The 13,529-nt window shown below is 47.4% G+C and overlaps 1 protein-coding gene across 1 annotated transcript in view; it reads left to right on the top strand.

Moving 5' to 3' along the window:
* The first annotated feature begins 4,382 nt into the window (after positions 1-4,382).
* Positions 4,383-13,529, top strand: part of LOC109528027 (chromodomain-helicase-DNA-binding protein 4-like) — a 27,325-nt gene continuing 18,178 nt past the window's right edge. Inside the window, 6 exon segments of the mRNA XM_019890294.1 lie at positions 4,383-4,638; positions 5,016-5,176; positions 7,609-7,718; positions 8,480-8,734; positions 13,113-13,231; positions 13,350-13,528. Of these exon segments, the coding sequence (XP_019745853.1) occupies positions 5,113-5,176; positions 7,609-7,718; positions 8,480-8,734; positions 13,113-13,231; positions 13,350-13,528 (727 nt within the window). The 5' untranslated portion in view covers positions 4,383-4,638; positions 5,016-5,112.

Below are 13,529 nucleotides of genomic sequence, written 5' to 3'. Positions count from 1 at the left end.
ACCTTGTGGTTGTGTAGTTGTATCTCTGGATGTGTAATTGTGACTGCATTGTGTCTGTCGGCCTGTCATTTTTATAGTTGGACGCATCGTGCGTGAGCGCGTTGTAGAAAATGGAAGGACACACAATGACCCGTGTGTCGTTTTGTGTTCATCTGCATCTGTCATCGAATGTTATTTATCAACCGCCTTCGCGTGCGTGCGTTAGGTCATGCTTCCACATCTGGTTCCCTCAATTGCGCGTGCGTGCGCCACGTGGTTGTGTATCTGCGGAAGTGTCATCGCGGCCGCATCGCGTCTCTGATTTTTGTACCGCGTGTGGACGCGCGCGTTCGCGCGCGCGCGCACGGAGTTATCTGTGACATAAGTGGTTGCCATGCATACTGTGTGACTGCCTATTATGGGGTGTTCTTTGTTTTGTCAAGACGTGCCTGGGTATGGAATGGGAGGGGGAGGGGAAATGGGTGTGTGCCTGCGTGGAAAGGTGGAGGGATTGAGTTGTGTGTTCTGAGGGTGCGTGTGTGTGTGTGTGTGTGTGTGTGTGTGTGCGTGCGCGTGTGTATGGGGGCAGGGGGGGGGGGTTATCAGGCCTTCAAGCATTTGCTTGTGGGTCAGGAGATTGGTGTGCAGCGTGTGCATGAGGATGTGAGCTAGAGGTACTAAAAAGCTCCTGGTGTCATCACGTGCTCTGGTACGCGCCAGCAGCCGCAACTTTAGCACAGTTTCACCTAAACGCGCCCTCTCTTCAACTTTTGGGTCCATTTTTCCCGATTGTTCGTCAAAGTTTAATTTGGTTTCAACTTTACGGTCAATGTCATGATTCTTCCTGACATGCGCACTTGGTTTCACTCTGATGTCAACTATTTGGGACTGTTCCACGTTTCCATGTCGGCGCCCGTCATTTTCGTGGCAAGGCCTCGTTCACCTTCGAGGTCAGTTTCGCAATGATTCATTCAATGCAAACGCGCTCATGAATACGCGAGGCCGGTTTCATGCTTAGCTTCTGTTGACATTTCTCGTGGGCGGCATGCTTCATCAATGACGGGAACGGGACCATTTTTTTCTTTCTTGCGGTCAACTGGGACCACTTTGACTCTCGCGTAGAAGTCAGCAAAGTAGACGTGTCGTCAGTGCGATGGCAGCGGCGACAAAGGCCTTGTGGGTATTTGCAGCTTTTCAAGTGGCTCCGCAGTTGCATACGAGCTGCACTTGAAGAGCCTTTAAGACAAGGAAATGATGATGATGGAGGGCGGCGGAAGGGGGTTGGGGTGGGGGCATAGTTTGTGATTATTATGGTGTAGCAGGCCGAGCAGTGAAAGGAGGGGGGGGGGCATATTATGGGATATCTGCATTCGAAGGCAGGGGGAGGGGCAGACGCCTTTTTTTGTGCCTGATCTCCCAACCCCCTCCCACCCCCCCCCCCCACACACACACACACACACACAATGTGAATGTGACATCACAGAGAGGAGACATATGAACAAGCAAACGTGCCGCAAGGGGAACGAAACAAGCAAAGGCTGCCGGCAAAACGGAAATCTGTCCCCGAAACGACGGCCGATCGATGCGTCAAGTCAGAAAAATGATTTCTTCCTATTTTTGCGTTCGATTCTTCGTCATCCAATTCCATCGAATGAAGGACAACAGTGATTTCATCATCGTAACCGTGACGTGGTTTCCAAACGCGTCAGCTGATTTGAAAGGGCTTGCAACCATTATTTATAGAATTGTTTGAACGATCGATTCATGTATTGATGAATCACATCCTCGGGTTTTAAATGTCTTTCACCTCAAAAATGCACAAGCAAACCTGAGTGTGATCCAATTGCGAGTTTGCTCGGTCAGGTCAGAAAATATGCGGCCCGGTGGGCCAGTGGTTAGCGTGTCGACCTCACAGTGCAGAGGGAGCGGGTTCGATTCCATCTCCGGCCTACCTGTGTGGAGTTTGCATGTTCTCCTGCGTGGGTTTTCTCCGGGTACTCCGGTTTCCTCCAACATTCCAAAAACATGCACGGCAGGCTGTTTGAACACTCTAAATTGTCCCTAGGTGTGAGTGTGAGTGTGAGCGCGGATGGTTGTTCGTCTCTGTGTGCCCTGCGATTGGTAACCGGTTCAGTGTTTCTCCTGCCTACTGCCCAAAGGCAGCTGGGATAGGCTCCAGGGATCGGAAGCGGATCAGAAAATGAATGGCTGGAGGTCAGAAAACCGTCCAAACACAAAAAGAATCGGTCGGCTTCCGTGGCGAACCTCAGAAATCCGAGAGGCTGAAATGAAATTCGCAATTTGAACGATCCATCCGTGAGGCAAATTCTTGTCCATCGTTTGATAATCAAGTAGTCGCTTGCCCCGACTAGCTAGCTAGCTTGCAGGCTACGCCGCGGACTGGTCGCCACACATTCGCAGGGCACATGGCGACAATTGGCACTACACCTACGACCAATTTACATGCTTCAACGTTCTTTATTCTCATTATTGATTTTTTTTTCAAGCAAATAGTTGAGCAATCTCCTGTGTTTCAAAAGTCTCTTGGACCATGCGGTGTTCATGCTTATTTTGGGGCTCTCACCTTGGAGGGAAGCCGGCATTGAAAATCTTTCAAAAAAAATCATTGATGATTCATTTCATGATACGTCATAGACCCTTCAAGGCAATCCAATTGCAAAATATTTCACCCCTTTCATGCCCCCCCCCCCCACCAATCCTCGACAATTTGGTCCAGTCATCGCAAGACGAGTATGGGATGATTAGCATTGTAATCTGACCCTGTCCGTCTTCCTGCACCCCGCGAAGCCCCCCCCCCCTCCCTCCTGCCTATCCCCATTGCGACCCGCTGCCCAAGAGCACTTTTACCGGCTGTCACCACCCCCCCCAAAAAAAAAAAAAACATTTAAAAATTATTTTCTCATACACCTCAGAAATGTTGTCATTATGCAACACACACTTATGCACAGGTGCTGTTGGGGTGGGGGGTGGGATGGGGTTCTTCTCCAGGTTTCTATGACAACTGCCCCGACTATCCTTCAGATTGGAGATTATGGGATGTTACCCCCCACCCACATCCCAAAAGCACACATGAGCACTGTGTCCACTGGAAGGAGAGCAGTAGGGGGAGGGGCAGCTGTGCCAACCCAAGAATGAAAGACAACAAGTTGGGTTTGGCGGGACAAAGGAAAGTGGGCCAGCATTCTGCTCAACTGGATCATGATTGACACCTTGGCTCCTCTTCATCAGTGCCGGGATTGGTCGCCCAAGACGACACCATAAAGATGTCTGGCAGGATGCTCCGGTTGCTTGCCACCATAATTCGAGTGACTTTTACAACCAGTGAATCTTTTTTTCACTTGATTATAGGTTTTGTTTTTCCAAAAAAAAAAGTTGTTTTTAATTTTAATTGCGTTTTTTTTTTTCTGTGAACTTCCTGGTCGCCAGCCAATGGCAGGCCACACACTGACCCAAAATTGACTGGCTTAAAGTTTGTGTCACAAATTCCGCCGTGGTCGTCCTGATGTTTTGAGCAAGTGTCCAATTAGTTGACTTTTCTGTTGCTCGGATTAATGGCAACCGTGTGCTCTCTTTTGATGCTGAAAGCGCCACCAGCAGCCTCGCCAGAATGTTTTGTTTCTTTCCTCAAAGGCAAACTTTTCCTGCTTCTACAAATCTCATGATGGCATTTTTTTCCCCTCAACCTACCGCGATTGATGGCATCTGCTTGATTGACCCATCTGACCCACGGGATTGAATTTGACTTTTTTATTTAAAAAAAAAAGCCTTTGGAGGAAAGTCTGCCAGTGTAAGTTTTTCTGGAGGGTTTTCAGTAGTCAATTACCTGGAAGTAGTCTGGGCCTGTTGTTTATAAACATTGTGAAGTCTATACAAAACAGCTCAGTAAAAGGTGGTGGTGGGGGGGTCACCCGGGTCACCCTTCAAATCCCCGTAAAGGGCTCAGCCTGTCACTCTGGCGTGCGTGCAGTCAATTTACAGTACAGTACACAAGCGCGCGTGCACACGCACTCAAGTGAGCGTGCACGCGCAAGTCAGCAGTCATGTGGCGCGCACAGTTGCCATGTGACGACTTGTCCTCCCCCTCCTATCGCGCATTTTTTGGGGGGGGAGTTATGCTTATTGTGGGATGTTAGTGACTGCGCGCGTGGCTATTATGGGATGTCAGCAGAAGTGGGAGGGGGAGCGTCACCATGGTAACCAGGGTTACCATGGGAGGGGGGGTGCACGGAGGAATGGGGAAGATACTGAAAGGGAGGGGGTGAGTTGAATATTATGGTCTGTATGTTGCAAGGTAACTATGCAGAGTGGGGGAGGGGGGAGTCAAGTGTGGATGTGTGTGCGGCAAAGGGGGGGGGTGATATTATGGGATGCCAACCCCCTGATCTCTTTGTGTGTGCGTGCGCGCGCGCGGGGCGTGTGTAGTGTGCGAGATCGAAAAAGGAGACGAACGACGTCGTGCGCACACGCAGCAGCACAAAATAAAAACACAAACAAACCAAAAAAACAAGGAAATCTGCTGAAAATCCGCCAGCACCGTTACCTGAACAAAGGAGCGCCCGCCAACTATTGTGACAACAACTGAGGCTGGACTTTTTTCTTTTTTGGAAGGGGAGGGAAACAAGAGTGTGCAGTTAAGTTGTGAGTATGCTTCTTTGCCTTGAATGGACTCTCGTGGCGCTGAGACGATGGCGGCTCGTCAACGCTTCTTCATTGGCGAGCTCGTTCGTTGAGTTTGGCCGCAAAACGTGAATGGGTCAACCTCGAGTTAGCAAGCATGCTAGTGTGTGTGTAGGAGGAGGGGGGGGGGACTAACGAGAGCCGGCTGCTAATCTGTTCGACATGTTTCCTTCAAATCAAATGTATCGTTGTCCGGCGTGCCAATTGTTTTGTGTGCCTCTGGCCGGCCGACCGGCTTTTGCCATTTGCTAAATCTCCCCTTCCGTTTTCTTGTTTGGTTCTTGTGTCCCCTTTGGCGGAATCCCGACCGGCTCCTCTCCTCGGCTTCTTTTGGAAAGATTCGACGAACGCTGGCATCCAACTCTGGATTGTTATTGTGCAAACCAACTTTTTATTTAGTTAGCTCAAGCTAGCTAAATAGCCCAAAAGTTTCCGATGTCTGGGAGCGAGGACGACAGGGACGAATACGGAACCGCCCCGCAGGATCGCTTAATGCAAGGTAAGACGACGACGACGACGACGGCGAGCTTGCCTCGTTAGCCACTGCGTGCTAATGTTCCGACTGGCTGCTCGCGTTTTGTCACGTTCAGACCCACTCATGTCCACTTAGCACTTAGCGGCTAACTACCGGCTCGCTCACGGTAGCTCGACGGCCGTTGAACGCCTACGCTCTCCTTTTCCTTCTTGATTAAACGTCGTTGAATTCTTCCCCAATCTGAGCACGAATGTCATTGTTTTTCCCTGGCCAAAAAAAAACGCGGCTGGTCCGCCGATAAGTCACGGCGATGTGTTCCCGCCGGGGCCTTGGTACCGGTATTTTTTTTCTTCCTTTTTTACGTGTCGATGACAAGATGGAGGCAGCCAGTTAGCTTGGAAGCTGTCGGATGACGTTCGGCAGCAGCTTCCCTCCTCGTGCTTGCCTGCCTGCCTGCTTGCTTGCTCGCCTGGCGACAACTGAAAATGGAGAGAGAACACACAGAAAGTGTCGTCTTTTAACTAGACGTTATTACCACGACTATCCTGTCAAGTATTAACATGATGGTGTGTTTACACGGGCTCTTATTGGGGCGGCGAACGCCGAGAACAAGTCGTCCGCACTAGTTAGCTCTCAGTGCTAAAGTGCATTTCACTTCATCCGTGTTCGCTTTGATTAAGATACAATGGAAAAATGATTAATTTCGGTTTTAATCCCTTATTGTATGTTGGTCAAATCAGTCGGTGTTAAGGAATTACTTAACTTCGATAAACGAAACCACAAACATCTGCCTGGACATTATATGACGAATGAAGTTGTTCCTCCATCTTCCGACATATAGACACTTTGATGTGCGAAACTGAAAACGTTTCAATTAAACGATGATCATAATTTCCTGTTTTAATCCCTTGAAGGAAATCTTAGTTTGCCAGAGACATGAACTCCTGCATTGACAAAACAGTTTAATCAAGTCAACTTTATTGTCAAATATGCCCTATGTGCAACATACACCACAGAAGAAATTTCTTTACTCTCAACCACAGGAGAGAGGGGAGCCGCTGTGGGTACCCGTGCCGCCACCAACAGAACAGTTAACAGAAAATGACTAGTCATACAACACAACACATAAGACACAGTCATGCAATGTAACGTGCATGCAATGCAATGCAACTTTTTCTGCATACACTTTGTTGTTTGAAGCAGTTCTTGATGAAAGAGGAGAGAATCAAAGTGTCCTTTCACCAGTGGCTCAAAGACATGCTGAAAATGTGCACGTCTGCTCCAATCTAAGTTTGAAAGCAAACAAGAAGCTGTAGCATTCAGTGACGAAAAAAGAGATTAGCTCACATCTCCTGTCCCATGTAAATCCGCTTCAATTCCAAGCGGCGACTCTCAGTTCCACATACGCATCTGCGCTCTGCGCTGACACTCCTTTCTTCTCATTATCAGCTCCACAAGCCATTCATCCGTCCATCCATCCAGCCGCAGACTGTCCCAAGAGCACCGACATTTCCTCTGAACAAAACAGGGCTGTGAAAAATGCTCCCCATTACAGGCGCAAAGTGCCCCAAGGGCTGTCCAGCACTGGCAGTCAGATGTTGCCGACATTCCTCCCAATCAAGATCAGTGCTGGTACACGCATGCTGCCAAGAAGGTGCAACCACCAAGCGCAGATTATTCTCCTTTGATGAATGTCGTAGGCAAAAAAAAAATGCTGAAAACAATACATATCAAGTCCACACGATGTAACAACAAACACCATGTGACAAAACAAAACAAAACAACAACAAAAAAAAGCAAGGCTCTTGAAGAGCGCTTGCCGACGAATGCCTACTCTGGTGCCATCTTGAGAAAAAAAAATCAATTGCAAAGTCAGCCTATTGGTGGATTCCGCCATTTGGATAAATAAAAGATGAAATTGTCCGTTCAGCCGCCTGCATACAGTCAATTTGATGATCTTAACCGTAAACAGATTGTTTCGATTAAACAATCATGTGATGTTTGCTTTCAATAAGCCATAAAGCGGAAGGGGTGATTTGGAGTTTAGGTTTTACACCCTTGAAGGAATCATGAGTTTACCAATGAAAATTGTTTAATCAATTAGATTAACTGAATCAGAATAAAATAATGTTTCATACAACACACGGTGACATGCTGAAATCCTCAGTTATACCTGATGGATCGATGATTTCAATTTGGAACTGATCTGTTCGGGAAATCCTGAAAGTTCCTCCCAGTTCAAACCACCTAACTGAACTGAGAACATGTCCAAGGCTTATGACTGACCATAAAAGTGAACAACCTCTGTCAATTTGTGTCTCTTGGATCGTGAGGAACAAAGTAAGCAAGCAAACAGCCACATCTTTGGATTGTGTTTCTCATATTTACACACAGCCACTCACGCCTCTTCTGTGTATTTTGTCCTGATTCGCGTTCTCTGCTCGCCCGATCTGTAGATGATGAAGACGAGGAGATTTCAGAGAATGAGACGCAGAAGGTGAAGAAGAAGAAGAAGGCCAAGAAGAGTCGGGAGAGTAAAGGCAGCAAGCGGCGCTCGCGTCGAGAGGTGTGGTTTTTTTTTTGCTTAGGGACCATGAACAGAAACTCGAGAGTACCACTGTACCAGATTACGCTTTTGTAGCTAATTTTATTCATTATTTATTCACATAAAGTATTAGATCATACACTCATCTGGATTACGTTACTCACGCTTTTGTATTTGTATGATTATTTGTATGTATTCGTCACAAAGAACAGTGATTAGCCAGTTTGCCATTGAAAATGATCCAATCTCACTTCTAGAAGTCATGTCTTGTTTGTCAATTTATGCCGCAAAGTTGACTGACAGGGAGAGCACATGAACACTAATATCAATTTGAATTTTGTGAAATTTCAGTTCGGTGTGCTGTGAGACTTTTATCATGTGTAATATTTGCCTTGCCTTTTGTAGTCTGGTATTTAATAGTATTAGAAACATGTTATCACTGTTTTAAAAAAAAAGGTTTTGCATATCCCTTAAATGCTTCTTTTTGGCTTTCATGCGTTTGGGTACTAGCTAGTAATTTTAAGGACATTAAAAAAAATACCCGAAGCGGTTCCCCTATATACAATAAATCATCACACAGTTTGTGTGTGTGTGTGTGTGTGTGTGTGTGTGTGTGGGGGGGGGGTATGAAAATATATCCACAGGATTTGCAATACTTACTCACATGTAATGTAAACAAATGAGTGCAGAGGTGGCAGTCACCCTGCTGTGGATGGTCCAGTTGCATTGTGGGTAATCAATGGCCAGCAGTCTGATTGTTCAGCATCATCCTTGCCTTCCAGGAGCTTCCCATCAGCTCTCCGGAGCACATGGACGTGGCCAGGGCCGACGACGAGGCGGACGACTGTGGCGGCGGCGGCCATGCTCAGCGCTCAGACAGCGAGGGCAGCGACTACACGCCGGGACGCAAGAAGAAGAAGCGGGGCAGCAGCGGCAAGGAGAAGAAGCGCAGCGGAGCCGGCTCCGAACGCAGCTCATCCAAAAAGAAGGAACCCGAACCAGAGGAGGAAGATGAGGACGACGACGACGATTTCTCAGTAAGAGGCCCCCGGATGATATGATCGGGTTTGCTTTTGACTGCAGCTGCGCCATTCATCTATAGAGTCGATTATTTCCAATTCATTTGTCCGGGTTGTTTGTGGCTTCTGTAGTACAAAGTGCATCTGCGCTGATGTACACTGCTTACACTAACAATAATGGCGACGAGCAGAGAGCTGCTCATTTGCAAGGGCGCAGTCACCGTTGCCAGCTTTGTCAATCGGTTACTATATTTAGCGACCGTTGTTGAAGAAAAGTGACAAGTGAGTTTCAGAGCGGACTTATTTTCACATTGACAGGAAAAGTAAAAGTAGTTGACACCTCGTTTTAGGATGTCAAGTACTTGAGGGTTCAGAATGTTGAAGCATTGTTTACATCCATCTTCTCGGAGAAAACATTGATTTTCGCATGACCTGTAATAAGTAAAATATTTTTCCTGGCTGTTAGAGACAATTTGTTGGAGTAAAAACAGTTTCAATGCTTGTTGGGGAATTAGGAGGAACAACCAAATCCTCAAAAAAACAGAAAGGAAGAACAAAAGTAGGACTTCTTTTTGAAGAATGCCATTGTCATTGGATTTTTCTCAAAGCTAAAGGGGCAGAATTGACACAATTGAGAAATCGCATTTCTGTGGAAATGTTTGGCTACTTGATCAGGCCGAATCGCCAGTCCTACAAAGATGGCTGTTATTACACTGACACAACATCTGATGCACTTCGGAAACAATAGGCCTCTCTTATTTGTGTGTGTGTGTGTGTGTGTGTGTGTGTGTGTGTGTGTGTGTGTGTGCGTGTGCACCCTTATTGTTAAATTGTCAAAGTTGTGGTTGTGTTGCACCTGTTCAAGCCGGCTGTGTTGTGGTGCTGCTAAGTGGACTCATTCACTCAAACAGTGTGCGTTTGAATGCTGTAAACGGAGTGTGTGTTGCACTAAGTAGTAGAAGGTGTCGCAATCGTGAAAAAAAAGATGATTTGTGAACGGCAAACGCCGTGTAAAAACAAACAAAAAAAAAAACCCCTCTGATGTTCAGCTTGAGCCTTGGAGCGAGTCACTGTCGCTCATGGCGCGTTTTTTCGTACGGTAGTTTTACAACCATACGACGCACAGTATTAACTCATTCAGTACCAGCCAATTCTGAAAAGATGTTTAAAAACGTCATTGGGAGTGAATGAGTTGAAAGGTGTAGTGTCAGTTCTGGGTGCGATTTCTGGATTTAACGCATACACAAAGCGTATTCTATTATTGAACGCTGGCATGGTAAAACGTACGCTAGTTTAAAAAAAAACGGTCGCAGGCATGCACACTCGTGTATGTTTTTGAAAAGAAAGTGGGAGCTAAACTGCGTTCGGTTGTACTTTATTGCCGTATTTAACAATGTATTCACATTATTTTTTTCAAAAATGTATCCTCATCCACAAATCCATCAAAGTCCTCATCTTCTGTCTCTGAAATGAACAGCCGAGCAAGTTCTCCATCCAACACGCCAGGTTCCCTCGCGTCATTTTCGGAGTCAAGTCTCGTTGCCGCGTGGCTCCTCGCAAATATTGCCGCGCCTTTTGCGAAAGCTGGAACAACAGTGCAAGCGGACACGCCAGCCCAAGCGGCCACAATCCATTCACATATTGTGGTGGAACTCCCCCTCTTATTAACTCATTCACTCCCAAAGACGTTTTGAAACGTCTTTTCAGACTTGGTCCGGAATTGGCTAGTACTGAATGAGTTAAAGCTGTGTTCGCCATTGCTCCCACGCCGCTCGCAACTTCACTTTTGACTCCGACTGGAAACTTTTCTTTCGGTTTAAAAATCACAGAAGGTGGCCATTTCTGTCCTTTCTCATGCGCTGTTGTGCATATCGCTGCCGTGCTGGTCTTCTGTACCGTGTGGTTCATCTCATGTAGTTGGGCTGGATGTGTTTATCGGCAAACTTTTTGTTGGACAGTATTTCGAAATGCAAAGTATGCTTGTCCCTCTTCACTTGCCGTAGTCCAAGCGGGCAAGCTCGGAATGTGGGGATGGGTTGAGAGAACAGGAATGGCCATGGAAGCCAAGTGAGGCCGGCAGAACAAAGGATTAAAATCTCCAAGGCAGCGTTTTTCGCTAACGTAACGCAGAACGTTAATGTTTTTACTGCAGTACGAGCGGAAGTTGGCCATCTTTTTCGTGTAATCCGCCAGATGTTGCAACGCCACGGATGTCCTTGCCCTGATGGGTAGATGGCGCCGTTTCATAAAACCAAAGCACCATGCGTTAGCCGATCTTGAATTCTCTCGCGGCTGTTCGATTCCCATGCTCCTCCGCGTAACTGATAGCTTGCAGTTCAAACTGTTCTTCGTAAGCGTGTCTCTTCGTAGGTGCCATTTTTACACCTCCTGGGGGCGTGCCCTTAGTGTCCTCTTTCATGCCCACCCTTCCCACTTTAACATCCGCATGCTGTCCTCGAGTTCCGTCCGCCTTTCCTCTCTATAAGCAACATCAGTTCATCAAGCGGACCCTTCATTGAAGTCACAACAATATTCACAGATTTTGGAACTCGGTGCTTATGAGTTCCGTCCGCCGTTCCTCTCTATAAGCAACATCAGTTCGTCAAGCGGACCCTTCATTGAAGTCACAACAATGTTCCCAGATTTTGGAACTCGGTGCTTACACAAGGAGGCTCGCATTATTTGGCGTCCCATCCATTTTGGAGAAAATTTAAGACTTTGTTTGATGTGCGTCTCGTGGTGGTGAAAATGCAGGAGTACATCTGTGAATAAATGATCGTTTTGCTATAAAGCCCTTTCTTGGTCACGCCTTGGTTGTTTTGCAGCCTGAAGTTTCACAAAAATTAGCTCGCTGTTTCTTTTCACTAAAAGCTCAGTTTCTTGATTTTTGGGGGCAGAAACCAGTGTTTTGGGATGAGCCACGTTCGACTGCTGATTACTTAGGACTGAAAAAAGCTAGAAAGCATTTTTTTTGACTGGTGAAGGAAGATAGTCTACTCTTTTTGTGTGCGTGTGTTTAGTACCTGTGCTGTATTGTGTGGGTCTTGCGGGAGCCACCAAAATGCTGTAAAAAAAAAAAAAACGTCTGCCACTGTGGGGAACTCTGCTTTGGACGGAAGGAGTCAAGAGAGTCCGGTCATGACCTGCCTTCTTGGCTTACTGTGTGGAGTCAGCGCCCCGTGGTAGCAAAGTCCAGATTTTTGCTGACGAGATGGCCGAATGCATTACATCTTGGGAAAACGTTGAACACGAGCAAAGCTTGTTTTGGCCTCTAGTTGACACTCGAGACGTTTCAGCTAAAAGCGCACTTTTGGGATGTAAAATTGATGTCAGGTTTAACAAAAAAAAACCCCGGTAGTGTCAAGATGACATTCTGTCTGAGCCGTGTACGAGGTCTTCCCCCTGGCCTCCACCTTTGTGGTGCCGTAATATCAGAAATGGCTTCTTGGCGGTGTGAATTTGACAAAATAACTTTGGCTTTTTGTCTCTTTGTCTCACCTGTCATGGATGCCATATGAGCCGTGGTTAAACAAAGAGCCAGGCCAGCCAATAGGGGGCCTCCTACTTAATGACACTTACTGAGGGGTGGGGGGTGTTGCGTGTGTCTGGGGCGTGTAATGCATATATGCAGTTTCCATGGCAACCTTTCTGCCCGCATTTTGTGTTCTTGACCCCCCCCCCCCCTTTCTCCCTCCTCGTTTGGTTAAAAAAAACAATTTTGATTCATTTGTTCAGGTGCCCTCATTGCAGCCTCTTGAAGACTGTAAATTGGAAACTGGGCAGAATTGACTTATGCCTTGGATTGACTTGCACGCGTACAAAAACATTTGTTGTGGTCATCCTTGATGAACGTTGCCTGAAACAATAGAAATCATCTGAATGTGTTGGGGTATGAAATGTAGATATTTTTTAACAGATAAGTATTGTCTCTGGTGCCACAGTGGTGGACCGGTTAGCACGTCCGCCTCGTGCAGAGGTCGTGGATTCGAATCCGGCCTCGGCCTTCCGGTGTGGAGTTTGCATGTTATCCCGGGCACTCTGGTTGCCTCCCACATTCCAAAAACATGCGTGGGAGATGAATTGGACTCTCCAAATTGTCCCGAGGTGAGATTGTGAGCGTGAATGTTTTTTTGTCTATGCAACTGACTGGCAACCAGTTGATGGTGTACCTCTCCTACTGCCCCCCGAGTCTGCTAGAATCGGCTCCAGTTCCTCAGCCGCAGGATGCGCGTGTGGTATGATTTCATCCCCCGTCTTGCCACTTGTTCATGATAGCCGCTCATTGGCGAATGGCGACGAACGCGACAGTTGCCACATCAGGAATTGCGACTGGACATACTGAGGCGGAGTGGAACTGTTGCAATGATGTTTTGTGACCTTTGCGCTTTCCCTCCAGGAGCCCAAATCGTCCTCCCAACTATTGGAGAACTGGGGCATGGAGGACATCGATCACATCTTCACCGAGGAGGACTATCGCTCGCTCACAAACTACAAGGCCTTCAGTCAGTTTGTCAGGTAAACGCTCGCATCTTCGCACCATTGAGTCCTTCAGATAATTCACCGCTCTCAACAAGTGACATTGTCAACTCATTCGCGTGCGACTAAGCAGCCACATTGTGTCGCTTCCATCCAGGCCGCTCATTGCCGCCAAGAATCCCAAAATCGCCGTGTCCAAGATGATGATGGTTCTGGGCGCCAAGTGGCGGGAGTTCAGCACCAACAATCCCTTGAGGGGAGCGGCGGCCGCCAACGCCGCCCTGGCCACAGCAAACGTGCCTGCCGCCGTCAACAACATGGTGGCCGAGGCTGCCCC

Source organism: Hippocampus comes, unplaced genomic scaffold, assembly GCF_001891065.2.
Source record: "Hippocampus comes isolate QL1 unplaced genomic scaffold, H_comes_QL1_v1.1 scaffold71, whole genome shotgun sequence".
NCBI lineage: Eukaryota > Metazoa > Chordata > Actinopteri > Syngnathiformes > Syngnathidae > Hippocampus > Hippocampus comes.
The sequence above is the reverse complement of the archived record's forward strand: the minus strand, read 5'-3'. Positions and strand labels throughout refer to the sequence as shown.